At 45.4% G+C, this 27,520-nt stretch overlaps 1 protein-coding gene across 2 annotated transcripts; it reads left to right on the forward strand.

The window, feature by feature from the left end:
* The first annotated feature begins 18,738 nt into the window (after positions 1–18,738).
* On the forward strand, positions 18,739–26,810 carry LOC123048294 (monocopper oxidase-like protein SKU5). Of its 2 annotated transcripts, none has more exons than XM_044471433.1 (6): positions 18,739–19,155; positions 19,270–19,379; positions 19,488–19,758; positions 19,880–20,018; positions 21,478–22,498; positions 26,606–26,810. In XM_044471433.1, exons 1-6 carry the CDS (start codon positions 19,033–19,035, stop codon positions 26,721–26,723), a joined length of 1,782 nt encoding a protein of 593 aa, XP_044327368.1. In that variant the 5' UTR covers positions 18,739–19,032; the 3' UTR covers positions 26,724–26,810. The 2 variants fall into 2 exon arrangements, with proteins under 2 accessions (XP_044327368.1, XP_044327361.1); XM_044471426.1 differs by lacking the exon at positions 26,606–26,810 and adding an exon at positions 22,593–22,957 and having other exon boundaries at positions 18,744–19,155.
* The last annotated feature ends 710 nt before the right edge of the window (positions 26,811–27,520 follow it).

A 27,520-nucleotide genomic window follows, 5' to 3' on the forward strand; every position in this document is an offset into this window, starting at 1 on the left:
CATAACACAGCAATATAAGCAACGTAGAAGTAACTCCCAGGGTTTGATAATAAAACAGGTGAATAGGTTCTACCTCATCTACTTCCCAACCCATGATTTATTCAGATCCTAACCATGCAATTGTTTGAGGGTTGACCTAATGAAATAAAAACTGGGTAGTAAAGAGGTATGATCAAAGTGGTACTTGCCTTGCTGATGATCCATGAAACCTAGAGACTCGTAGTAGCATGCTTCGCACTCCGGGTACTCTATCGCAATCAAACAAGCATACAATAAGCAATCAAGCAAGGGGCATGGGTAAAACTCAAATAAGAAGATCTAACCAGAAAGTTCAACTTAAGAACTCTAGTTTGCAAAAAGAATCAAATCAAATGAAGCAATGAAACACAAACTGCGAAAGAAACAAGCTTCGTTTACTAATCTGGACTAAAGTCAAATTTTATAGTAGCAAAAACTTGTTTAAGTCCGGACAAACGTCCGATAAATAACTAAACCGAAAAAACGATCTAAAAATAAAGAACGAGATCTAGGGTTTCAAAAAAATCGATCAGTTTTCTCGTGAAAACAGAGGCGGCGACGGCTACCTCCGGCGGGTCGTGCGAAGCGGCGGCGGCGGCGGGCGGCTCCGGCGGGGTCGGGCAGGACGGTGGCGGCGGGCGGGCGGCTCCGGCGGGTCGGGCGGCGGCGGCGACTAGGGTTTGGGGCGCGGGTGGGCTGGCGGCGGCGACTGGGCCTCGGGCGGCTCGGGCTGCGGCTTTTAAAGCCCCCCGGGGCGGAGGAATCCGGCTCGGGTACGGCCCGTAGGTCGGTTGACTTTTAAAAAAATATTCCGCGAAGAAAAACAAACAAAAGAAATATTAAACGGACTCCAAAAATCCCAAAATAAATTTTCCGCGTCCTCTAAAAATATGGCGGACAAGGTTAACATTTATTTGGGCCAAAATGCAATTTTGAAAAACACATATTTTTCCTAATTCAAATAAAATAGCAATAAAACTCCGAATAAAAATCTTATTTGATTTTAATATTAAATCTCCAATATTTCTTTATTTTGAGGAAGTCATTTTATCCTCTCTCTTTTATTTTTATAAAAAAATATTCGAAGATAATATAATAAAATCAAACAATCCTCTTTTCAAAATTCGAGAAAAACTCAAATATGAAAATAACGAAATCCCCAACTCTCTCCGTAGGTCCTTGAGTTGTCTAGAATTTCTAGGATCAAGCCAAAATGCAATAAAATATGATATGCAATGATGATCTAATGTATAACATTGCAAATTGAAAATTTGGGATGTTACACAAACACACCGCAAGAAGTATTACATCGAATAGATCTCCAAGAACATCGAGGAGAACTTTGTATTGAGAACCAAAGAGAGAGAAGAAGCCATCTAGATAATAACTATGGACCCGAAGGTATGTGGTAAACTACTCACACATCATCGGAGAGGCTATGGTGTTGATGTGGAAGCCCTCCGTGATCGATTCCCCCTTCGGCAGATCGTCGAAAAAGGCTGCAGATGAGATCTCACGGGTACGGAAGGTTGCGGCAGTGGAAAAGTGGTTTCATGGCTCCCCCTCATGTTTTTAGGGTATAAGAGTATATACAGGTGAAAGAAGTACGTTGGTGGAGCTCCATGGGGCCCATGACGGTGGGGGCACGCCTACCCCCTGGGCGCGCCCTCCTATCTCGTGGACGCCTCGCGGACTTCCCAACTTCCACTCCAAATCTCCCGGTTTGTGTTTGTTCCAAGAAAGATCCTCGCGAAGGTTTCGTTCCGTTTGATATTCCTTTTCTACGAAACACTAAAATAGGGGAAAAAACAGAAACTGACATTGGGCCTTCGGTTAATAGGTTAGTCCCAAAAATAATATGAAAGAGAATATTAAAGCCCATTAAACATCCAAAACAGATAATATAATAGCATGGAACAATCAAAAATTATAGATACATTGGAGACGTATCAAGCATCCCCAAGCTTAATTCTTGCTCATCCTCGAGTAGGTAAATGATAAAAACAGAATTTTTGATGTGGAATGCTACCTAACATAATTTTCGATGTAATTTTCTTTATTGTGGCATGGATTTTCAGATCCAAAAGATTTAAAACAAAAGTTTTATATTGACATAAAATAATAATACTTCAATCATACTAACCAAGCAATTATGTCTTCTCAAAATAACATAGCCAAAGAAAGCTCATCCCTACAAAATCATATAGTTTGGTCATGCTTCATTTTTGTCACACAAAATGCTCCCATCATGCACAACCCCGATTACAAGCCAAGCAATTGTTTCATACTTTAGCATTCTCAAACTTTTTCAACTTTCACGCAATATATGAGTGCGAGCCATGGACATAGCACTATAGGTGGAATAGGACGGTGGTTGTGGAGAAGACAAAAAGGAGGAAGATAGTCTCACATCAACTAGGCGTAACAATGGGCTATGGAGATGCCCATCTATAGATATCAATGTGAGTGAGTAGGGATTGTCGTGCAATGGATGCACTAGAGCTATACGTGTATGAGAGCTCAACAAAAAATAACTAAGTGGGTGTGCATCCAACTTGCTTGCTCACGAAGACCTAGGGCAATTTGAGGAAGCCCATCATTGGAATATACAAGCCAAGTTCTATAATGAAAAATTCCCACTAGTATATGAAAGTGACAACATAAGAGACTCTCTATCATGAAGATCATGATGCTACTTTGAAGCACAAGTGTGGAAAAAGGATAGTAACATTGCCCCTTATCTCTTTTTCTCTCATTTTTTTGTTTGGCCTTTTTATGGCCTTTTGTCGTCCGGAGTCTCATCCCGACTTGTGGGGTAATCATAGTCTCCATCATCCTTTCCTCACATGGGACAATGCTCTAATAATGAAGATCATCACAGTTTTATTTACTTACACCTCAAGAATTACAACTCGATACTTAGAACAAAATATGACTCTATGTGAATGCCTCCGGCGGTGCACCGGGATGTGCAATGAATCAAGAGTGACATGTATAAAAAATTATGAATGGTGGCCATGCCACAAATACGATGTCAACTACATGATCATGCAAAGCAATATGACTATGATGAAGCGTGTCATAATAAACGGAACAGTGGAAAGTTGCATGGCAATATATCTCGGAATGGCTATGGAAATGCCATAATAGGTAGGTATGGTGGCTGTTTTGAGGAAGGTAAATGATGGGTTTACGGTACTGGCAAAAGTCACAAGAGAGGCTAGCAATGGTGGAAGGGTGAGAGTGTGTATAATCCATGGACTCAACATTAGTCATAAAGAACTCACATACTTATTGCAAAAATCTACAAGTCATCAAAAAGAAGCACTACACGCATGCTCCTAGGGGGATAGATTGGTAGGAAAAGACCATCGCTCATCCCCGACCGCCACTCATAAGGAAGGCAATCAAAGAACACCTCATGCTTCAAATTTGTCACACAACGATTACCATACGTGCATGCTACGGGACTTGCAAACCTCAACACAAGTATTTCTCAATTTCACAATTACTCAACTAGCACAACTCTAATATCACCATCTTTATATCTCAAAACAATTATCAAGTATCAAACTTATCATAGTATTTAATGCACTCTATATGAAAGTTTTTATTATACCCATCTTGGATGCCCATCATATTAGGACTAATTTTATAACCAAAGCAAATTACCATGCTGTTCTAAAAGACTCTCAAAATAATATAAGTGAAGCATCAGAGATCAATAACTTCTATAAAATAAAACCACCACCGTGCTCTAAAACGATATAAGTGAAGCACTAGAGCAAAATTATCTAGCTCAAAAGATATAAGTGAAGCACATTGAGTATTCTAATAAACTCTGATTCATGTGTGTCTCTCCCAAAAGGTGTGTACAGAAAGGATGATTGTGGTAAACTAAAAATCAAAGACTCAAATCATATAAGATGCTCCAAGCAAAACACATATCATCTGGTGAATAAAAATATAGCCTCAAGTAAAGTTACCGATAGACAAAGACGAAAGAGGGGATGCCTTCCGGGGCATCCCCAAGGTTAAGCTTTTGATTGTACTTGAATTTTACCTTGGGGTGCCTTGGGCATCCCCAAGCTTAGGCTCTTGCCACTCCTTGTTCCAAAATCCATCAAATCTTTACCCAAAAACTTGAAAACTTCACAACACAAAACTTAACAGAAAATCTCATGAGCTCCGTTAGTATAAGAAAACAAACCGCCACTTTAATGTACTGTAATGAACTCATTATTTATTTATATTGGTGTTAAACCTACTGTATTCCAACTTCTCTATGGTTCATACCCCCCGATACTAGCCATAGATTCATCAAAATAAGCAAACAACATACGAAAAACAGAATCTGTCAAAACAGAATAGTCTGTAGCAATCTGGAGGTCTCGAATACTTCTGTAACTCCAAAAATGCTGAAAATTTTGGAAGAACTAAATAATTTGTATATTGATCTAATGCAGTTGGAATTGGTATTTTATTGCTCTCTAGTAAAAAATGAAAATTATTTTCGTGAGCGTATACTTTTTGTTTTTTCAGCAAGATCAAACAACAATCACCCAAGAAGATCCTAAAGGCTTTACTTGGCGCAAACACTAATTAAAACATAAAAACACAATCATAACAGAGGCTAGATAAATTATTTATTACTAAACAGGAACAAAACGTAAAGAACAAAAATAAAATTGGGTTGCCTCCCAACAAGCGCTATCATTTAACGCCCCTAACTAGGCATAAAAGCAAGAATAGATCTAGGTATTGTCATCTTTGGTATTTATCTTTTTAATGGAATTATGCTCGGATCCGGGAGGTTCCTTACGTTTCCCTTCATGCTCGGAGATTTTTAGATCTAGAGCATCCAACCGCTTATTGAAAAGAGTGATCGACGTATTCATACGGTGAAGGTTCCCACCAATCCCCCTCAATAGTGCAACTACGATAGGATTCTATCATCCTATACCAAGCATCTTTTAAGTTTTCTCCTCGTCTTTGTTTGAAGTGAAGAACTTCAAAATGGGAGACAAAGGAAGGGAGAAAGGTCTAGCCATGAAGGCGAAACAAACGATCTAACACACAGACGCACAAGAAGCAAGCGAAAGAAGGCGAACGGAAAAGGGCGAATAAAACGGCAAAGGTGAAGTAGCGGAGAGGAAAACGAGAGGCGAGTGGCAAATAATGTAATGCGAGGGAGAAGAGTTTATGATGGGTACTTGGTATGTCTTGACTTGAGCGAGATCTCCCTGGCAACGACGCCAGAAATCCTTCTTGCTACCTCTTGAGCATGCATTGGTTTTCCCTTGAAGAGGAAAGGGTGATGCAGCAAAGTAGCATAAGTATTTCCCTCAGTTTTTGAGAACTGAGGTATCAATCCAGTAGGAGATAACACGCAAGTCACTTAGTACCTGCACAAACAATAAAGAACCTTGCAACCAACGCGATAAAGAGGTTGTCAATCCCTTCACTGTCACTCGCAAAAGTGAGATCTGATAAAGATAGTAAAGTAAACATTTTTGGTATTTTTGTTGTATAGATTGGAAAGTAAAGATTGCAAAATAGTAAACAAGATGCGATGTAAATAAAAAGAGATGAAATATAATAAGAAAGAGACCCAGGGGCCATAGGTTTCACTAGTGGCTTCTCTCATGATAGCATGTATTACGGTGGGTGAACAAATTACTGCGGAGCAATTGATAGAAGAGCGCATAGTTATGAGAATATCTAGGCAATGATTATGAATATAGGCATCACATCCGTGTTAAGTAGACCAAAATGATTCTACATCTACTACTATTACTCCGCACATCGACTGCTATGCAGCATGCATCTAGAGTATTAAGTTCATAAGAACAGAGTAACGCTTTAAGCAAGGTGACATGATGTAGAGGGATAAACTCAAGCAATATGATATAAACCCCATCTTTTTATCCTCGATGGCAACAATACAATACGTGCCTTGTTGCCCCTACTATCACTGGGAAAGGACACCGCAAGATTGAACCCAAAGCTAAGCACTTCTCCCATTGCAAGAAAGATCAATCTAGTAGGCCAAACTAAACCGATAATTCGAAGAGACTTGCACAGAAATCAAGTCATGCATATAAGAATTCAGAGAAGAACCAAATATTATTCATAGATAAACTTGATCATAAATCCATAATTCATCAGATCTCGGCAAACACACCGCAAAAAGTATTACATCGATTAGATCTCCAAGAACATCGAGGAGAACTTTGTATTGAGAACCAAAGAGACAGAAGAAGACATCTAGCTAATAACTATGGACCCGAAGGTCTGTGGTAAACTACTCACACATCATCGGAGAGGTTATGGTGTTGATGTAGAAGCCCTCCGTGATCGATTCCCCCTCCGGCAGATCGCTGAAAAAGGCCCCATATGGGATCTCACGGGTACGGAAGGTTGCGGCGGTGGAAAAGTGGTTTCTGTTGGGGAACGTAGTAATTTCAAAAAAAATCCTACGCACACGCAAGATCATGGTGATGCATAGAAACGAGAGGGAAGAGTGTTGTCCACGTACCCCTCATAGACCGAAAGCGGAAGCGTTAGCACAATGCGGTTGATGTAGTCGTACGTCTTCACGATCCGACCGATCAAGTACCGAATGCACGGCACCAGTTCAGCACACGTTCAGCCCGATGACGTCCCTCGAACTCCGATCCAGCCGAGTGTTGAGGGAGAGTTTTGTCAGCACGATGGCATGGTGACGATGATGATGTTCTACCGATGCAGGGCTTCGCCTAAGCACCACTACAGTATTATCGAGGTGGACTATGGTGGAGGGGGGCATCGCACACGGCTAAAAGATCAAACAATCAATTGTTGTGTCTTTGGGGTGCCCCCTGCCCCTGTATATAAAGGAGCAAGGGGGGGTGCGGCCGACCTAGAGAGGGGCGTGCCAGGAGGAGTCCTACTCCTACCGGGAGTAGGACTACCCCCCCCCTTTTCCTTGTTGGGCTAGGAGAGAGAGGGGAAAGAGGTGGAGGAGAAGAAGGAAGAGGGGGCGCCGCCCCCCTCTCCTTGTCCTATTCGGACTAGGGGGGAGGGGGCGCGGCCCTTGCCCTGGCCGCCTCTCCTCTCTTCCACCAAGGCCCACTAAGGCCCATTAAGTCACCGGGGGGTTCCAGTAACCTCCCGGTGCTCCGGTATTATCCTGATCTCACCTAGAACCATTCCGGTATCCAAATATAGCCATCCAATATATCGATCTTTACGTCTCGAACATTTCGAGACTCCTCGTCATGTCCGTGATCACATACGGGACTCTGAACTACCTTCGGTACATCAAAAACCATAAACTCATAATATAACCGTCATCAAACTTTAAGCGTGCAGACCCTACGGGTTCGAGAACTATGTAGACATGACCGAGACACGTCTCCGATCAATAACCAATAGCGGAACCTGGATGCTCATATTGGCTCCTACATATTCTACGAAGATCTTTATCGGTCAAACCGCATAACAATATACATTGTTCCCTTTGTCATCGGTATGTTACTTGCCCAAGGTTCAATCGTCGGTATCTCAATACCCAGTTCAATATTGTTACCGGCGAGTCTCTTTACTCATTCCGTAATACATCATCCCGCAACTAACTCATTAGTTGCAATGCTTGCAAGGCTTAAGTGATGTGCATTACCAAGAGGGCCCAGAGATACCTCTCCGACAATCGGAGTGACAAATCCTAATCTCGAAATACGCCAACCCAACAAGTACCTTTGGAGACACCTGTAGAGCACCTTTATAATCACCCAGTTACGTTGTGACGTTTGGTAGCACACAAAGTGTTCCTCCGGTAAACGGGAGTTGCATAATCTCATAGTCATAGGAACATGTATAAGTCATGAAGAAAGCAATAGCAACAAAATAAACGATCAAGTGCTAAGCTAACGGAATGGGTCAAGTCAATCACATAATTCTCCTAATGATGTGATCCCGTTAATCAAATGACAACTCTTTGTCTATGGCTAGGAAACATAACCATCTTTGATCAACGAGCTAGTCAAGTAGAGGCATACTAGTGACACTCTGTTTGTCTATGTATTCACACATGTATCATGTTTCCGGTTAATACAATTCTAGCATGAATAATAAACATTTATCATGATATAAGGAAATAAATAATAACTTTATTATTGCCTCTAGGGCATATTTCCTTCAGTCTCCCACTTGCACTAGAGTCAATAATCTAGTTCACATCTCCATGTGATTTAACACCGATAGTTCACATCACCATGTGATTAACACCCATAGTTCACATTGTCATGTGACCAACAACCAAAGGGTTTACTAGAGTCAACAATCTAGTTCGCATCACTATGTGATTAACCCCCATAGAGTACTAAGGTGTGATCATGTTTTGCTTGTGAGAGAAGTTTAGTCTACGGGTCTGCCACATTCAGATCCGCATGTATTTTGCAAATTTCTATGTCAACAATGCTCTGCACGGAGCTACTCTAGCTAATTGCTCCCACTTTCAAAATGTATCCAGATTGAGACTTAGAGTCACGTGGATCAGTGTCAAAATTTGCATCGATGTAACCCTTTACGATGAACCATTTTTGTCACCTCCATAATCGAGAAACATATCCTTATTCCACTAAGGATAATTTTGACCGCTGTCCAGTGATCTACTCCTAGATCACTATTGTACTCCCTTGCCAAAATTAGTGTAGGGTATAGAATAGATCTGGTACATAGCATGGCATATTTTATAGAACCTATGGCCAAGGCATAGGGAATGACTTTCATTCTCTTTCTATCTTCTGCCGTGGTCGGGCTTTGAGTCTTACTCACTTTCACACCTTGTAACACAGGCAAGAACTCTTTCTTTGACTGTTCCATTTTGAACTACTTCAAAATCTTGTCAAGGTATGTACTCATTGAAAAACGTATCAAGCGTCTTGATCTATCTCTATAGATCTTGATGCTCAATATGTAAGGAGCTTCACTGGGGTCTTTCATTGAAAAACTCTTATTCAAGTATCCCTTTATGCTATCCAGAAATTCTATATCATTTCCAATCAGCAATATGTCATCCACATATAATATCAGAAATGCTACAAAGCTCCCACTCACTTTCTTGTAAATACAGGCTTCTCCAAAAGTCTGTACAAAAGCAAATGCTTTGATCACACTATCAAAGCATTTATTCCAACTCCGAGAGGCTTGCACCAGTCCATAAATGGATCGCTGGAGCTTGCACACTTTGTTAGCTCCCTTTGGATCAACAAAAATGTTCCGGTTGCATCATATACAACTCTTCTTCCAGAAATCCATTCAGGAATGCAGTTTTTACATCCATTTGCCAAATTTCATAATCATAAAATGCGGCAAATTGCTAACATGATTCAGACAGACTTAAGCATCGCTACGGGTGAGAAGGTCTCATCGTAGTCAATCCCTTGAACTTGTCAAAAACCTTTCGCAACAAGTCGAGCTTTATAGGCAGTAATATTACCGTTAGCGTCAGTCTTCTTCTTAAAGATCCATTTAATCTCAATGGCTCGCCGATCTTTGGGCAAGTCAATCAAAGTCCATACTTTGTTCTTATACATGGATCTCATCTCAGATTTCATGGCCTCAAGCCATTTCGTGGAATCTGGGCTCATCATCGCTTCCTCATAATTGGTAGGTTCGTCATGGTCAAGTAACATGACCTCCACAACAGGATTATTGTACCACTCTGGTGCAGATCTCACTCTGGTTTACCTACGAGGTTCGGTAGTAACTTGATCTGAAGTTACATGATCATCATCATTAGTGTCCTCACTAATTGGTGTAGTAGTCACAGGAACAGATTTCGGTGATGAACTATTTCCAATAAGGGAGCAGGTACAATTACCTCATCAAGTTCTACTTTCCTCCCACTCACTTCTTTCAAGAGAAACTCCTTCTCTAGAAAGGATCCATTCTCAGCAATGAATATCTTGCCTTCGGATCTGTGATAGAAGGTGTACCCAACATTTTCTTTTAGGTATCCTATGAAGACGCACTTCTTCGATTTGGGTTTGAGCTTATCAGGTTGAAACTTTTTCACATAAGCATTGCAACCTCAAACTTTAAGAAACGACAACTTAGGTTTCTTGCCAAACCATAGTTCATACGGTGTCATCTCAACGGATTTAGATGGTGCCCTATTTAACGTGAATGTAGCTGTTTCTAATGCATAACCCCAAAACGATAGTAGTAAATTGGTAATAGACATCATAGATTGCACCATATCTAATAAAGTACAGTTACGATGTTCGGACACACCATTACACTGTGGTGTTCCAGGTGGCATGAGTAGTGAAACTATTTCACATTGTTTTAACTGAAGGCCAAACTCGTAACTCAAATATTTTACTTCTGCGATCATATCATAGAAACTTTTATTTTTGTTACGATGATTCTCCACTTCACTCTAAAATTCTTTGAACTTTTCAAATGTTTCAGACTTGTGTTTCATCAAGTAGATATACTCATATCTGCTCAAATCATTTGTGAAGATCAGAAAAATAATGATACCTGTCGCGAGCCTCAATATTCATCGGACCACATACATCAGTATGTATGATTTCCAATGAATCTGTTGCTCGCTCCATTGTTCCGGAGAATGGAGTCTTAGTCATCTTGCCCATGAGGCATGGTTCGCAAGCATCAACTGATTCATAATCAAGTGATTCCAAAAGCCCATCAGCATGGATTTTCTTCATGCGCTTTACACCAATATGACCTAAACGGCAGTGCCACAAATAAGTTGCACTATCATTATTAACTTTGCATCTTTTGGCTTCAATATTATGAAAATGTGTATCACCACGATCGAGATCCAACAAACCGTTTTCATTGGGTGTATGACCATAGAAGGTTTTATTCATGTAAACAGAAAAACAATTATTATCTAACTTACATGAATAACCGTATTGCAATCAACATGATCCAATCATATTCATGCTCAACGCAAACACTAACTAACATTTATTTTAGGTTTAACACTAATCCCGAAAGTATAGGGAGTGTGCGATGATGATCATATCAATCTTGGAACCATTTCCAATACACATTGTCACTTCACCCTTAACTAGTCTCTGTTCATTCTGCAACTCCCGTTTCGAGTTACTATTCTTAGCAACTGAACTGGTATCAAATACTAAGGGGTTGCTATAAACACTAGTAAAGTACACATCAATAACATGTATATCAAATATACCTATGTTCACTTTGCCATCCTTCTTATCCGCCAATTACTTAGGGTAGTTCCGCTTCCAGTGACCAGTCCCTTTGCAGTAGAAGCACTCAGTTTCAGGCTTAGGTCCAGACTTGGGTTTTTTCACTTGAGCAGCAACTTGTTTGCCGTTCTTCTTGAAGTTCCCCTTTCTTCCCTTTGTCCCTTTACTTGAAACTAGTGGTTTTGTTTACCGTCAACACTTGATGCTTTTCTTGATTTCTTCCTTCGTCGATTTCAGCATCACGAAGAGCTTGGGAATCGTTTCTGTTATCCCTTGCATATTATAGTTCATCATGAAGTTCTACTAACTTGGTGATGGTGACTAGAGAATTATGTCAATCACTATTTTATCTGGAAGATTAACTCCCACTTGATTCAAGCGATTGTAGTACCCAGACAATCTGAGCACATGCTCACTGCTTGAGCTATTCTCCTCCATCTTTTAGCTATAGAACTTGTTGGAGACTTCATATCTCTCAACTCGGGTATTTGCTTGAAATATTAACTTCAACTTCTGGAACATCTCATATGGTCCATGACGTTCAAAACGTCTTTGAAGTCCCGATTCTAAGCCGTTTAAGCATGGTGCACTAAACTATCAAGTATTCATCATATTGAGCTAGCCAAACATTCACAACATCTGCATCAGCTCCTGCAATAGGTTTGTCACCTAGCGGTGCATCAAGGACATAATTCTTCTGTGCAGCAATGAGGATAAACCTCAAATCACGGATACAATCCGCATCATTGCTACCAACATCTTTCAACTTAGTTTTCTCTAGGAACATATCAAAAATAAAACATAGGAGCTAAATGCGAGCTTATTGATCTACAACATAGATATGCTAATACTATCAGGACTAAGTTCATGATAAATTAAAGTTCAATTAATCATATTACTTAAGAACTCCCACTTAGATAGACATCCCTCTAGTCATCTAAGTGATCACGTGATCCAAATCAACTAAACCATAACCGAGCATCACGTGAAATGGAGTAGTTTTCAATGGTGAACATCATTATGTTGATCATATCTACTATATGATTCACACTCGACCTTTCGGTCTCCAGTGTTCCGAGGCATATCTGCATATGTTAGGCTCGTCAAGTTTAACCCGAGTATTTCTACATGTGCAAAAGTGGCTTACACCCATTGTAGATGGACGTAGAGCTTATCACACCCGATCATCACGTGGTGTCTGGGCACGATGAACTTTGGCAACGGTGCATACTCAGGGAGAACACTTTTATTTAAAATTTAGTGAGAGGTCATCTTATAATGCTACCGTCATAACTAAGCAAAGTAAGATGTATAAAAGATAAACATCACATCCAATCAAAATATGTGACATGATATGGCCATCATCATCTTGTGCCTTTGATCTCCATCTCCAAAGCATCGTCATGATTTCCATCGTCACCGGCATGACACCATGATCTTCATCATCTTGATCTATATCAATGTGTCGTCACATGGTCGTCTCGCCAACTATTGCTCTTGCAACTATTGCTATCGCATAGTGATAAAGTAAAGCAATTATTTGGCGCTTGCATCTTATGCAATAAAGAGACAACCATAAGACTTCTGCTAGTTGCCGATAACTTCAACAAAACATGATCATCTTATACAACAACGTATATCTCATCATGTCTTGACCATATCACATCACAACATCCCCTGCAAAAACAAGTTAGACGTCCTCTACTTTGTTGTTACAAGTTTTATGTGGCTGCTACGGGCTGAGCAAGAACCGTTCTTACCTACGCATCAAAACCACAATGATAGTTCGTCAAGTTGGTGCTGTTTTAACCTTCTCAAGGACCGGGCGTAGCCACACTCGGTTCAACTAAAGTTGGAGAAACTGACACCCGCCAGCCACCTGTGTGCAAAGCACGTCGGTAGAACCAGTCTCGCGTAAGCGTACGCGTAATGTCGGTCCGGGCCGCTTCATCCAACAATACTGACGAACCAAATATGACATGCTGGTAAGCAGTATGACTTGTATCGCCCACAACTCACTTGTGTTCTACTCGTGCATATAACATCAACGCATAAAACCAGGCTCTGATACCACTGTTGGGGAATGTAGTAATTTCAAAAAAAATCCTACGCACACGCAAGATCATGGTGATGCATAGCAACGAGAGGGGAGAGTGTTGTCCATGTACCCTCGTAGACCGAAAGCGGAAGCGTTAGCACAACACGGTTGATGTAGTCGTACGTCTTCACGATCCGACCGATCAAGTACCGAACGCACAGCACCTCCGAGTTCAGCACACGTTCAGCTCGATGACGTCCCTCAAACTCCGATCCAGCCGAGTGTTGAGGGAGAGTTTTGTCAGCACGACGGCATGGTGACGATGATGATGTTCTACCGATGCAGGGCTTCGCCTAAGCACCGCTACAGTATTATCGAGGTGGACTACGATGGAGGGGGGCACCGCACACGGCTAAAAGATCAAACGATCAATTGTTGTGTCTTTGGGGTGCCCCCCGCCCCCGTATATAAAGGAGCAAGGGGGGGTGCGGCCGGCCTTGAGAGGGGCACGCCAGGAGGAGTCCTACTCCTACCGGGAGTAGGACTCCCCCCTTTCCTTGTTGGACTAGGAGAGAGAGGGGAAAGAGGTGGAGGAGAAGAAGGAAGGGGGGTGCCGCCCCCCTCTCCTTGTCCTATTCGGACTAGGGGGAGGGGGTGCGGCCCTTTCCTTGGCCGCCTCTCCTCTCTTCCACCAAGGCCCACTAAGGCCCATAAGTCCCCGGGGGGTTCCGGTAACCTCCCGGTACTCCGGTAAAATCCCGATTTCACCCGGAACACTTCTGATATCCAAACATAGGCTTCCAATATATCAATCTTCATGTCTCGACCATTTAGAGACTCCTCGTCATGTCCGTGATCACATCCGGGACTCCGAACAACCTTCGGTACATCAAAACATATAAACTCATAATATAACTGTCATCGAAACGTTAAGCGTGCGGACCCTACGGGTTCGAGAACTATGTAGACATGACCGAGACACATCTCCGGTCAATAACCAATAGCGGAACCTGGATGCTCATATTGGCTCCTACATATTCTACGAAGATCTTTATCGGTCAAACCGCATAACAACATACATTGTTCCCTTTGTCATTGGTATGTTACTTGCCCGAGATTCGATCGCCAGTATCTCAATACCTAGTTCAATCTCGTTACCGGCAAGTCTCTTTACTCGTTCCGTAATACATCATCCCGCAACTAACTCATTAGTTTCAATGCTTGCAAGGCTTAAGTGATGTGCATTACCGAGAGGGCCCAGAGATACCTCTCCGACAATCGGAGTGACAAATCCTAATCTCGAAATACGCCAACCCAACAAGTACCTTTGGAGACACCTGTAGAGCACATTTATAATCACCCAGTTACGTTGCGACGTTTGGTAGCACAGAAAGTGTTCCTCCGGTAAACGGGAGTTGCATAATCTCATAGTCATAGGAACATGTATAAGTCATGAAGAAAGCAATAGCAACAAACTAAACGATCAAGTGCTAAGCTAACGGAATGGGTCAAGTCAATCACATAATTCTCCTAATGATGTGATCCCGTTAATCAAATGACAACTCTTTGTCTATGGCTAGGAAACATAACCATCTTTGATCAACGAGCTAGTCAAGTAGAGGCATAATAGTGACACTCTGTTTGTCTATGTATTCACACATGTATCATGTTTCCGGTTAATACAATTCTAGCATGAACAATAAACATTTATCATGATATAAGGAAATAAATAATAACTGTATTATTGCCTCTAGGGCATACTTCCTTCAGTTTCGTGGCTCCCCTGATGTTATTAGGGTATAAGAGTATATATAGGTGAAAGAAGTACGTCGGTGGAGCTCCGTGGGGCCCACGAGGGTGGGGGCACGCCTACCCCCCTGGGCGCGCCCTCCTATCTCGTGGACGCCTCACGGACTTCCGGACTTCCACTCCAAGTCTCCTGGTCTACGTTTGTTCCAAGAAAGATCCTTGCGAAGGTTTTGTTCCATTTGGATTCCGTTTGATATTCCTTTTCTGCGAAACACTAAAATAGGCAAAAAAAACAGAAACTGGCACTGGGCCTCTGGTTAATAGATTAGTCCCAAAAATAATATAAAAGAGCATATTAAAGCCCATTAAACATCCAAAGCAGATAATATAATAGCATGGAACAATCAAAAATTATAGATACATTGGAGACGTATCACGTGGTTGCTCGCCGTTGAGGCGGCCGCGACACGCTTCGCTTTGGCGTCCCTACGCGCGCTCTGCTCGCCGTTGAGGCAAATTTACAATGGCAACGGTTAATAATTCTTAATAATTGTCTTACATATTCAGGATAATTTAAAATGCCACATGCGGCAAGGCCCAGAACACTTGTGACCTACATTGTATATACGTTCCGGGCGCTCATCCTCTATGATCATATTGTGCATGATCACACAAGCAGTCAGCACCTCCCACAAGTTCTTGGTGTTCCAAGTTCTAACAGGATAACAAACGATGCCCCATCGAGATTGAAGAATACCAAAGGCACGTTCGACATCCTTCCTAGCACTCTCTTGTTCTTGGACAAATCTTTTCCTGTTCTCTCCAACGGGGCTGGGGATTGTCTTCACAATTACCGTCACCTAGGTAGTAACCTTTGTTGTAGTTGTGGCCGTTGATGTTAATATTAACCGACAGGCAGTTGCCTTTGGCAAGCCTTGCAAACACCAACGAGTGTTGAAACACGTTGATATCATTGTGCGATCCGGCCATGTCAAAGAAAGAGTTCCAGATTCAGAGATCTTTTAAGGCCGCTGCCTCAAGTATGATAGTGCAAGCCTGAGAAGCCCCTGTTGGCATTCATCGCCAATAAGTGGGTTGTATCTTCAGCAGTCGACTCTCTCAAGTACTCATGGCTAAACACAACAATCACAACCTTGAAGAACCTGTACATGGACTCTAGGCACGTAGACTCACTCATACAGACGTACTCATCAACAAGACCATCGGGCACTCTGTATGCAAGCATCCAGATAGCTGCAGTGCATTTCTGATAAGATGAGAAGGCAATCTTCCCAAGGCCATCCTCTTTGCACTCGAAATAATTATCATATCCGACTGTCACCTCTCTAATATGGTTGAAAACATGCCTAGCCATACGGAAACGCTGCCGAAATTTCTAATGCTTGAACAGCGGGTTGGTTGTGTCAAAGTAGTCCTCCAAAGAAGCAAATGGCCGCTCTCTCGGTTCCGATTCAACGCCGGAATGTGCCCCAGGATTGAGCCCCGGAACAACGGCCGCTGCCTATTAAAGTGGTCATGGACCAACATAGCAGCCAACATCTCCTCATCATCGGACGAGGAATCATCGGAGTCGCACAGAAAATTATGGAAAAAGAACTCATCGGCTGAGTCCATTTGTACCTTGAGGTAAACTGTCGAACATCTTGTGGGCGTCGACGAAGAAGCTGGCCGGCGATGAGACTCGCGCCTCCCCTGGACCAGGTGGCTGGCCTGGCGGCATCCGACAAGTGTGGCGGTGTCAGCGGGGGGGGGGGGTCGGACGAAGGAGCTGGTCGGGCCGGCAGGGGGCGACTTCGTGCTCGCGGCGACGTCGGACTGGTGGGGCGGGGGTGGGAAGCTACAGTGGCCCAGCGACGAGGCGGTGGTGACGGCGACATGGGAGGTGGCGGTGTGGGGGAAGGTGTGGAGGCACAAACTGCTGGCAGAGACACCAGAACTGGGCGACGACGGCGACAGGGCGGGCGGCGTAGACAACGAGGCGGTTGTAGAGGATGGCCAATGTGCCACCAACTAGCGGGCCGGGGGGTAGATGCGCGACGCGCACGTCCGTTTCGAGTCCGGGCCGATGCAAATCGGGCCCAAAATTGGTCCGGGAATAGGTCGGCAGACGGACGAAAAGCAGATGCGCGTACATTTGGGTTGACACGTTGGACCGACTTTTCTATCCGCGGTGATTCAAACGGACACCCGCAGACGAAATGGGTCAGCGCGTTGGAGTTGCTCTTAGGACAACTCCAGCGCGCGACCCCATCTTGTCCGGAGGTGGAGATGGTGAGGCGTTGAAGAGGCCGAGGGGCAAGACCAACTTCAAGGTGGACGACAAGCGTGATGCGTCATTCACGGCCTTGCATGAGACTTTGCACGGCATGATGTCTCAAAAGGATGTGAGGGACAAGAAAAAACGACAAAGCAAGGAGGAGCAAATGAAGCAATACTTGGAGTTTCAAATGAAGAAGCTTGAGATGGAGGAGGCGGCCAAGAAGAGGAAGATCGACATGGAGGAGACGTCCCGGCAGAGGCAGCTCGACATCGAGGTCGCCAATGCCGCGACCAGGCAGAGGCAGTTCGACATTGAGGCTGCCAATGCCGCAATCAAAGCAAAGGAGGTGGCGCTAGCGATCATGAGCGTGGACTTGAGCAAGATGAGCGAGAAGACGAGGAGCTGGTTCGAGGCCCGGCAAAAGAAGATGTTCGACGCCGACGGCCTGGATTAGGTGGTCTGTTCGGCCGTGGTCGTTCTTTTTGAAGGCTGACATGGATGCCAGCGAGAAATCTATTCATTTTGGAGGCTGGCTGTGTTGCCGGCGAAGAAACTATTCATTTTAAAGGCTGATCGCGTTGCCGGCGAGATCGTGTAGGCGGACTGTGTTGCCGGCGTGAACTAAGGCCGCTGGCATGAACTATGGACGTGATTTATTTGAATATTTGTGTTTGAAAAAAAAGGCGGACATGATGCGGTCAAAGGACACGTCCGCGTGTTGGACGCACGGCCTCCGCATCCAACAAAAGATCATCAAAAGGACGTACATTCAGGATCGTGCGCTGGAGTTGGCAGCTCTTACTTCGCTCGAAAAGAAGATAAGTAATTACAAAGAAGGACAAACAGTTCTTCGTGCGGCAGTGAAAACAGAATCACCGGCCTGTCCGGGACGATAATTCCGGCGGAGAGGCAGCCTTCCCTGTCGTGCAGCCGGTCCCATGCAAGCACGTGCCCGCGCGGCGCCGATGAGGATGGCGCGAGGGGTGGTGGTGGGGGCCACCGTCGCACCGCGTACCGACCGCAGCCAATGCCACCGCTGCCCCAGTCCACCGCCGCCGCGGCTGCGCGCATGGGATCCCACGTTCGCGCGGCCCTCTGCCCACCCACGCCACGCATGTGCAGGTGCTGGAGCGCCGCGCGCGCTTCACAAATCACAACGTGGGCGCTCCCTCCCCGAGCTCCAGTCCGTGGCTACCAACTTTGTAGAGTTTTCTGTACACACTAGGGTTCCGTTTCGTGGGTCCAAATTCAAACTTGGAAGCAGATGTTTTGTGGTTGGGGCCAAACTCCTTCGTAATACGTGTGGACCATCGTGAGCTTTGACTAACAACGGTAACCGAATCTATCCAGTATCGCGCTAACCCCAAAGACAAGACCGAGCAAATTTTGCTGCCACCGGTCGAGCAGGCTCCACTCCCCCCGCCGCGCTCAGTCTGAGCGCATTTGCAGCTCTGCAAGCAACGTCTCACGCTCCCCCACCGCAGCCGCCGTCCACCGCGGCGCCACGCCACCCTGTGACCCACCCTGAAATACACGCGCACGCGCTCCCCCTCTGCGTACAGGCTGTCGAGCCAGAGGCCTCCGTCCTCCCCTGTCCGTCTCCGTCCAACTCTCTGCTCTCCACAATGCAGCGCCACTGACCGAACCTGCTCTTTCTGTCGCTTCTTCCGCTGCAACTACTCATTTCCCAACACCGCCGAGCTCGATCCGCAATGTGGCGGCTTCTGGCGCTGGTGGTGTTCGCCGCCGTGCCGGCAATGGCCGGCGACCCCTACGCCTTCTTCGACTGGGACGTCTCCTACGTCACCGCGGCGCCCCTCGGCGTCAAGCAGCAGGCAAGCCAAGCTAGCAAACCATTTCACTATCACTCGTCGCGCAGGCATTGTCCTCCGTTTACTTTCCCCCCGTCTGGTTTTTAAGGATCCCTTTCGTTTCCTTGTTGCCGGTAGGTGATAGGCATCAACGGCAAGTTCCCGGGGCCCGTCGTCAACATCACCACCAACTGGAACGTCGTCGTCAACGTGCTCAACGACCTCGACGAGCCCCTCCTAATCACATGGTGCATGCCCACTCCCACACTCTCTCTCGCGCGCGCGGTGCCGCCATTAATTCCTCCCAAGTCGCAGCAAGCAGGCAACTGAGAATTGTGTTGCGCGGCGGCATGCAGGAACGGGATCCAGCACCGGAAGAACTGCTGGCAGGACGGCGTGCTGGGCACCAACTGCCCCATCCCGTCCGGGTGGAACTGGACCTACGAGTTCCAGGTCAAGGATCAGATCGGCAGCTTCTTCTACTTCCCCTCCACCGGCCTGCAGCGCGCCGCCGGCGGCTTCGGCGGCATCGTTGTCAACAACCGCGGCGTCATCGCCGTGCCCTTCGGCCGCCCCGACGGCGACATCACCATCCTGATCGGCGACTGGTACAACAGGAACCACACGGTGCGTCGTCGTAAACACAAGATTCCGGCCACCACGTTAACCACAGCGCCCCACTGATTTCTTAAAGGAGATACAGTGCCACATTGACTTAATTGCTCGACCGTGTGGTTCCCCGCTGCAGGATCTGAGGAAGATGCTGGACGAAGGGAAGGAGCTCGGGATGCCGGACGGCGTGCTGATAAACGGCAAGGGCCCGTACCGGTACAACGACAGCCTTGTGCCGGCCGGCATTGAGCACGAGACCATCGATGTGCATCCCGGTAATTCGTTGCCCCACATCATTGCACTACTGCTACTTGCATTCTGGGTTGGCAACTTGCATCACTTTTATTCAGAGCTCAATGACAAGAATCCCTGGCAGAAGAAAAAAAAAACTTGAGAAGTGGAGGAGCAGGTTGCGCAAGTTGCATCGCTTTTATTCAGACCTCTGTCTTCTCCTTGGATAAGAATCTTGTTTCAGAGAATTAGAGTAATGTGGTTCCAGAAAAGAGGAAGAGAATAGGAGTGGCGCAAAAAAAAAATACAGATGCATATGCTCATACAAACTCACATATCAACGCACCCACGCACATAGTACCCATGTGATCACCTTAGAGAGACTGAGCCGGTATCACTTCTTGAGATTGATGAAGTCGCCACAGGCGCCAGACCTCATAGTCTGGCGGGAACATTTCCTCCCACCGAACGAACATCCCAGAAAGGCTTAAATAAACCCAGAAAAACGTGAGAACAAGTGCCAAGTATAGAACCTGAGGCCTCTTTTGGTTTGTAGGATTTTTATAGAAATTCTATAGGATAGAATTTGCAAAGAAAAAATTCTTTTAAAGCTTTTTGGGTTGTAAGAATGGATTCCTATTCCTATGGTCTGAACCTCTCCAGCTCCACGCTCAGCCAACTCCGCGCGTGAAGCTGGGCCGAACGCGTGAGCTATATTGGGCCTCAGTGCATTCTTCACGGAGTTGGAGAAGCTGGGTATTCCCAGCTCCACGACTTCTCAATTTTTGTGCCATAGTGCTTGCTGCTAATTTTGCTCGGATGTGCTTGCTGCTAGAGTTGTTAATATGTCGAATGCGTCACCAGCTTCATCGTCGTCCTATTGCGGGCGTAGGCCGGTAAGGGCACTTACTGCACCGATTTGCTCTAGTGCGAGGGCACACGTCACCATGGCTTGCCGCTTCGCCAGGATCCGGGCATGGGTGTCATCCATTGGATCCGCTGCCCGTCATGCTGGAGAAGATCGGCAAGGTTCAGACGGGCAGCATTCCGATTCAAATGTGCATGCATGCGTTCTACTCCTACTCGGCTACTCCCTCCGTTCTTAATTATTTGTCTTTCTAGATATTTCAACAAGTGACTACGTACGGAGCAAAATGAGTGAATCTACTCCGTATGTGGTAGTTCATTTGAAGACTCTAAAAGGACAAATATATTTAGAGACGGAGGGAGTATATTCCAATATGGAGCGGAGATGTTACCTTATGCACTCGGTGTTAACTACTAAAGTTGAGTCACTTATTTTGAGATCATGTCTTTTTTCAGGTATTTTGAGACTATGTTTTTTTTTTGAAATTATTTTGACTATGTTAGCTTCGAATGCAAAGGTGGAATTTACTCAGCCGTCAAAGATGCCATTGGAAATTGCATGTAGCACATCCACCGCTGCAATCTCATCAGTTTTTGTGATACTCTATTTATCCGGTCATGATGCACATGGAGCAGGTCGGACGTACCGCATCCGGGTGCACAACGTGGGCACGTCGACGAGCCTCAACTTCCGGATCCAGGGGCACAACCTGCTGCTGGTGGAGACGGAGGGGTCCTACACCACGCAGCAGAACTACAGCAGCCTCGACGTCCACGTCGGCCAGTCCTACTCCTTCCTCCTCACCACCGACCAGAACGCCAGCTCCGACTACTACGTCGTCGCCAGCGCCCGCATCGTCAACGAGTCCCTCTGGCAGCGCGTCACCGGCGTCGCCCTCCTCCGCTACTCCAACTCCGGCGGCCCGGCGTCCGGCCCGCTCCCGGACCCGCCCCAGGACCAGTACGACAAGACGCTCTCCATGAACCAGGCGCGCTCCGTCCGCTGGAACCTCAGCGCCGGCGCGGCGCGGCCCAACCCGCAGGGCTCCTTCCGCTACTCCTCCATCAACGTGACGCAGGCGTACCTGCTGCGGAGCGCCGCGCCCGTGGAGATCGGCGGGAAGCTTAGGGCGGCGCTCAACGGGCTGTCCTTCGTCCCGCCGGAGACGCCGCTGCGGCTCGCCGACGCGTACGGCGTGGAGGGCGCCTACACGCTCGACTTCCCGGAGCGGCCGCCGGCGCCGGACGCCGCCCCCCGGGTGGCGCGGTCCGTCATCAACGGCACCTACCGGGGGTTCATGGAGCTCATCTTCCAGAACAACGACACCCGGATGCAGAGCTACCACGTGGACGGGTACGCCGTGTTCGTCGTCGGGATGGACTACGGGGAGTGGACGGAGGCGAGCCGGAGCACGTACAACAAGGGCGACAGCGTGGCGCGCAGCACCGTGCAGGTGTACCCCGGCGCCTGGACGGCGGCGCTGGTGTCGCTGGACAACGTGGGGTTCTGGAACGTGCGGTCGCAGAACCTCGACTCGTGGTACCTCGGGCAGGAGGTGTACGTCAGGGTGGTGAACCCCGAGGACGGCGCCAACAAGACCGAGATGGCCGTCCCCCGCAACGCCCTCTACTGCGGCCAGCTCCACAAGTACCAGAAGTACGGCCCCCGAACCGCGATCCCTCATCTGATCAAACACATTTGCGGTTCTTTTTCATGTGTCTTTTGTTAACTGTTTTCGACTCCTTTCCAGGGAGCAGACCCCTCATCACAAGGCGGCGGCGGCGGCGTCTGCGGCGGCCGTGCGGCCGTTGGCTGTGCGGAGGCAGATCGTGGCGTTGGTGATGCTCGTCGTCGGAGCCCTCGTGTTCGCGTCGTAGCGCGGCGCCGTGGATCCATTTTTTGTGCCGCGTCTGAGGTGACTTCTTCGTGTGTGTAGTGTAGGTTAGGATCAGAGGTGCCACTGGACTGTACCAATTGCCCATGCACTGTGTTTTGTGTTCGTAGCATTAGGAACGGTCGATCGTGTTTATTCATTCACCTCGAGGCTGTCTGAGGACTGTGATTTGATTTGTTCACGAGGAGCAATTCTAATATACTCCGTATTCTTTTACTCAACTAACTACCGTCTGTTCATCTGAAACTGAAACCCGCGTCAGTTTTTTGGTGTTCAAAATGGCGGACGACAAGGCGATCGATCAAATAGACAGGTTCGTCCAGATAATGATATAAACATGTCCTAAGCAACAGGACATCTTGCAGAACCATGATTCATGGCCACAATTTTTTTTAACACAGTACAGACGCAAGCCCTCATATAAACGCGCATACACTCATCCCTATGAATGTACACACGCACACCCTGCCCCTATGAGCACCTCCGAGAGACTGAGCCGGCATATTATCTTGAGATTTTACGAAGTCACCGTAGGCGCCTCGTAGTCGACGGGAACGTCTCCTCCCACTGAAAGCGTATCGCCGAAATCCTATATACATAAGAAGTTCATCCCTACTACCATATTTATCTCAACATGCAAGCTGTCCACATCAGCAGCCATCCCATCTAAGCAAAAACCGATTTTAATTTGCAGCCACATAATCAATAATCCCTACAGCTGGCGCCCACACAATTCCATCACCAAATCACCGAAGCGACCGGACGTCACTGAACCAATCCACCGTTTCCTTGGGATTTACTACTTGATGCGTTGCAGTACTGGTCACCGAATAAATCCATCGTTTCCTATTCCTAACAAATGGCATATCCCTTTTATAACTGGCGGCACTTTCCGACGCATCGTCTCTCACTTCCCGGCGCATCACATCTTCCCAGTTGCCGTTGTGGGCACCGATCTCCGGCGCGAGCAACCTCGATGCCAAGATGGGGTTGGATGTTGTGCCCTTGCACCGTGTGTGGACGAACCGTTGCATGCCCATAGTGCATCGCTGGCTCCCGCATGGGCTTCGCTTGGCACGGCAGACCACCAACGATCGTCCACACACCCCCGTCGCGGCGCCACCAAGAATCTTGGCCCCTGCCCGCCGTACAGCTCTCGGTACCTTTTCCTTTTCCTCCACCCTGGAGCACGGCAAGCCGTTCAGCATGGTGTGCGGTGGCAGAGGAAGAAGAGGGCCTATTTGCAACTTGGATCTGCTCGCATGTACACACCAAACTACTTTCCTTACTCATGGCTTTTATCTTTTCACAACATCGCTAGCACCACCTTAAGTCCGTGAGATTTTGTTGCACTGTGCAAACTGAACTCCTCCCTATCCACATCAATGTGTTCTGTGTGCATGTTAGATGGGTAAGGCATGACTCTTTTCCTAATTATTTTTTCATTATCGAATCTAAAGGTCAATAATGCTATTGTTGCACTTGATCTTGAATTAGTAACCAATTAACCATGACATATTAGGATTGAATGATCTGTTTTGCTCCATTTTATACATATATGTGAATTGGGTTTTGTTTAGAAAAGTTTGGATCTGTACTTCTAGCAACAGTAAGCACTCCACTGGCCGATCTCTTCATATCTATTATTTGTCGATCTCCCAACAGTTTGTTAATTAAACAGGGAAGAATGGATGATGAAGAAGATTAATTAAGTTCAGCAAAGGCATCCAAGACTACTCTCTTGACAGTCAGAATCATTGCCACATGAAAATACTTCTATTGGTTTGCATGATTTAGTCTGTTCTTCTCATGAATATTCTATAGAGACAATTCTACTATGCTATCTGCCCTTGCTTCAAAATAAAATCAGCCGCTTAACTAGAAGTGTGTGCAAATAATACATCTTCTATGATTATTGGTTAGGTGCTTGCATGTGATTGTCATTTTTAACTACATGGATAATTTGGATATCAACATTTATCCATGTATAACTTCTCATTGCTCTGTTTCATAGCTCTCATTGTTGTTAGTTGTAAAAAGATGAAACTCAAACGGGCTTTACCAGCAACTATGAACTGGTCGATGCTACATGTCGGAGCTTATTTTCAAACATATGAATAGCGAAATTTTCATACCCAGGCTTTGCAATGTCATACTGATTTGTCTAATTTTGACCAAGGTTGTGAGTTAAGGTGTCTAAGCTGCATTTTGTCAGGGCCATGCGGTGACATTAAGCAATGCAATGGAAGAAAATGCCTGACCATGTATTTTTTTAGTTTTGAGCTTTATAAATGTCCTATGCTAATATCTACTTGCGAGTTGCAAATATGATGAGACACTATCCTCAACATCCCCCTTTTCTCCTCAAACCTACTCAGTGCAATTTCTCACGGTTGACACTCTTAGATAACCAAGATAACCTCTGGGCAATCAAGCATTGATAATCCAATAAAATTGAAGGTTGATATATACTCTGTCCATGCATGTCACACCGTTGTTCTTGGAATTGTTAGTGCCAGATTGGTCTTATATTCCTTTTTTTTAAATATGACCCTTAATGTCAGCTAAGAATACCACAGCAACACACGGTGCACCATCATATCCTATATAACCAAATGGATTATTTCACTAATATATTTGTCTCAACATGTCCACATATAATCTCAATAATTAAATAAAATAAGTCATATGTATCTTTAGTTTTTACTTCTCATATTACCAATCAAATTTCCATAGTCCAAAAAAAATCAAATCTCACCAAATATATTATAACCAGTTCCGCAGCAATGCGCGGGGTATTATCTAGTTCCTGAAATAAATCATAACCAAATCGCCTTTGGTCTTCAGTGGCACGTCCATGAATTGCAGAATCACCCAATTGCATGCAGCCACACAGCGCGGTACGCGCCCGAAGCCACGGGAGCGCGCCCTCATGGGCCAGCCCATGTGCGGGGCGGGGAGCCCCTTGTTTTTTCAGTTTTTTTTCCGTTTTCCGCTTTATTTTGTTTTTAAAAATAATTAGTATTTAAGAAAAAGTTACAAATTGTCCAATTATTCGTGAATTCAAAAATTGTTAACAATTTGAAATTTTTTCAGGAAATGATAAATTCTCAAGGATTCAAGAAATGTTCGCAAATTCAAACATAATGTTCGTCTATTCAAAATTAATGTTTATAAAAATGTTCATGATTTCAAAAAATGTTCATCATTTCAAAAACTGTTCAATATTTCAGAAAAATGTTCATGATTTCAAAAAAAATGTTCACGATTTCAAAAAAAGAGAAACAGAATGTTAAAGAAAAGAGAAAGAGAAAAATGTTCACAATTTCAAAAAATGTTCACGATTTCAAAAAATGTTCACGATTTCAAAAAAATCTTCACGATTTCAAAAAAAGAGAAACAGAACATTAAATAAAATAGAAAAAGAAAAATGTTCTTGATTTCAAAAAAAATGTTCATGATTTCAAAAAAGTTCACGATTTCAAAAAAATGTTCACGATTTCAAAAAAAAGAGAAATAGAACATCCATACCAATATAAAAAGACCCAAGGGGCAGATCCAATTAATCTCGGCCATCAAATCATGTCAATTCAACGACCTAGACTGCTTCAATGTCGAGCGCTCAACACGTTTAGTGTGTTGTGAATTTTATGCCAAATATAGTGCTAATCACATAATAACATGCAAATAATATCCTACTTAATATCCGCCACTTAATATACTTTCAAATTAACGTGCATTGCACGTACACATTGACTAGTTAAAGAAAAGAGAAAAAGAAAAATGTTCACAATTACAAAAGTAATTGTAAACACATTTGCGGTTCTTTTTCATGTGTCTTTTGTTAACTGTTTTCGACTCCTTTCCAGGGAGCAGACCCCTCATCACAAGGCGGCGGCTGCGGCGGCCGTGCGGCCGTTGGCTGTGCGGAGGCAGATCGTGGCGTTGGTGATGCTCGTCGTCGGAGCCCTCGTGTTCGCGTCGTAGCGCGGCGCCGTGGATCCATTTTTTGTGCCGCGTCTGAGGTGACCTCGTGTGTGTAGTGTAGGTTAGGATCAGAGGTGCCACTGGACTGTACCAATTGCCCATGCACTGTGTTTTGTGTTCGTAGCATTAGGAACGGTCGATCGTGTTTATTCATTCACCTCGAGGCTGTCTGAGGACTGTTATTTGATTTGTTCGCGAGGAGCAATTCTAATATACTCCGTATTCTTTTACTCCGTAGAATTTATTTAGCTCAACTAACTACCGTGTGTTCATCTTAACTGAAACCCGCGTCAGTTTTTTGGTGTTCAATGCCCGACGGCAAGGCGATCGATCAAACAGACAGGTTCGTCCAGATAATGAGATAAACATGTCCTAAGCAACAGGGCATCTTGCAGAACCATGATTCATGGTCACGGTTGTTGAATCATAACCGAATTCGTTTGTCCTTTGGTCTTCTTCAGTGGCACGTCCAGGAATTACCGAATCACCTGATTGCAGGCAGCCACACGACTCTGCGCCGCTCTCCGAAATTCTGAATCCTGGCCGGCGTCGTCAGTGGTATTCAATTTGCCACTGGGCTCCTTTCGTCGCCCATTTGACTGGGGCTGGGCCTGGGTTTGAAGTCCACCACCGCTCAGCGCACCATCGCACCAGGCTGAGCCGGGAGCAACTAGTTAACGAGCGCTTCTTCGAAAGCCTCGCAACGATCAGCGTCACTTGGCGCGCTCTCAGCCATTCGTTACGTGTCGCGCTCTGGACGCTCCCTTCGGATTTTATTTATTTTATTTTTCCATATG

This window comes from Triticum aestivum, chromosome 1A (assembly GCF_018294505.1).
Source record: "Triticum aestivum cultivar Chinese Spring chromosome 1A, IWGSC CS RefSeq v2.1, whole genome shotgun sequence".
NCBI classification, from domain to species: Eukaryota; Viridiplantae; Streptophyta; class Magnoliopsida; order Poales; family Poaceae; genus Triticum; species Triticum aestivum.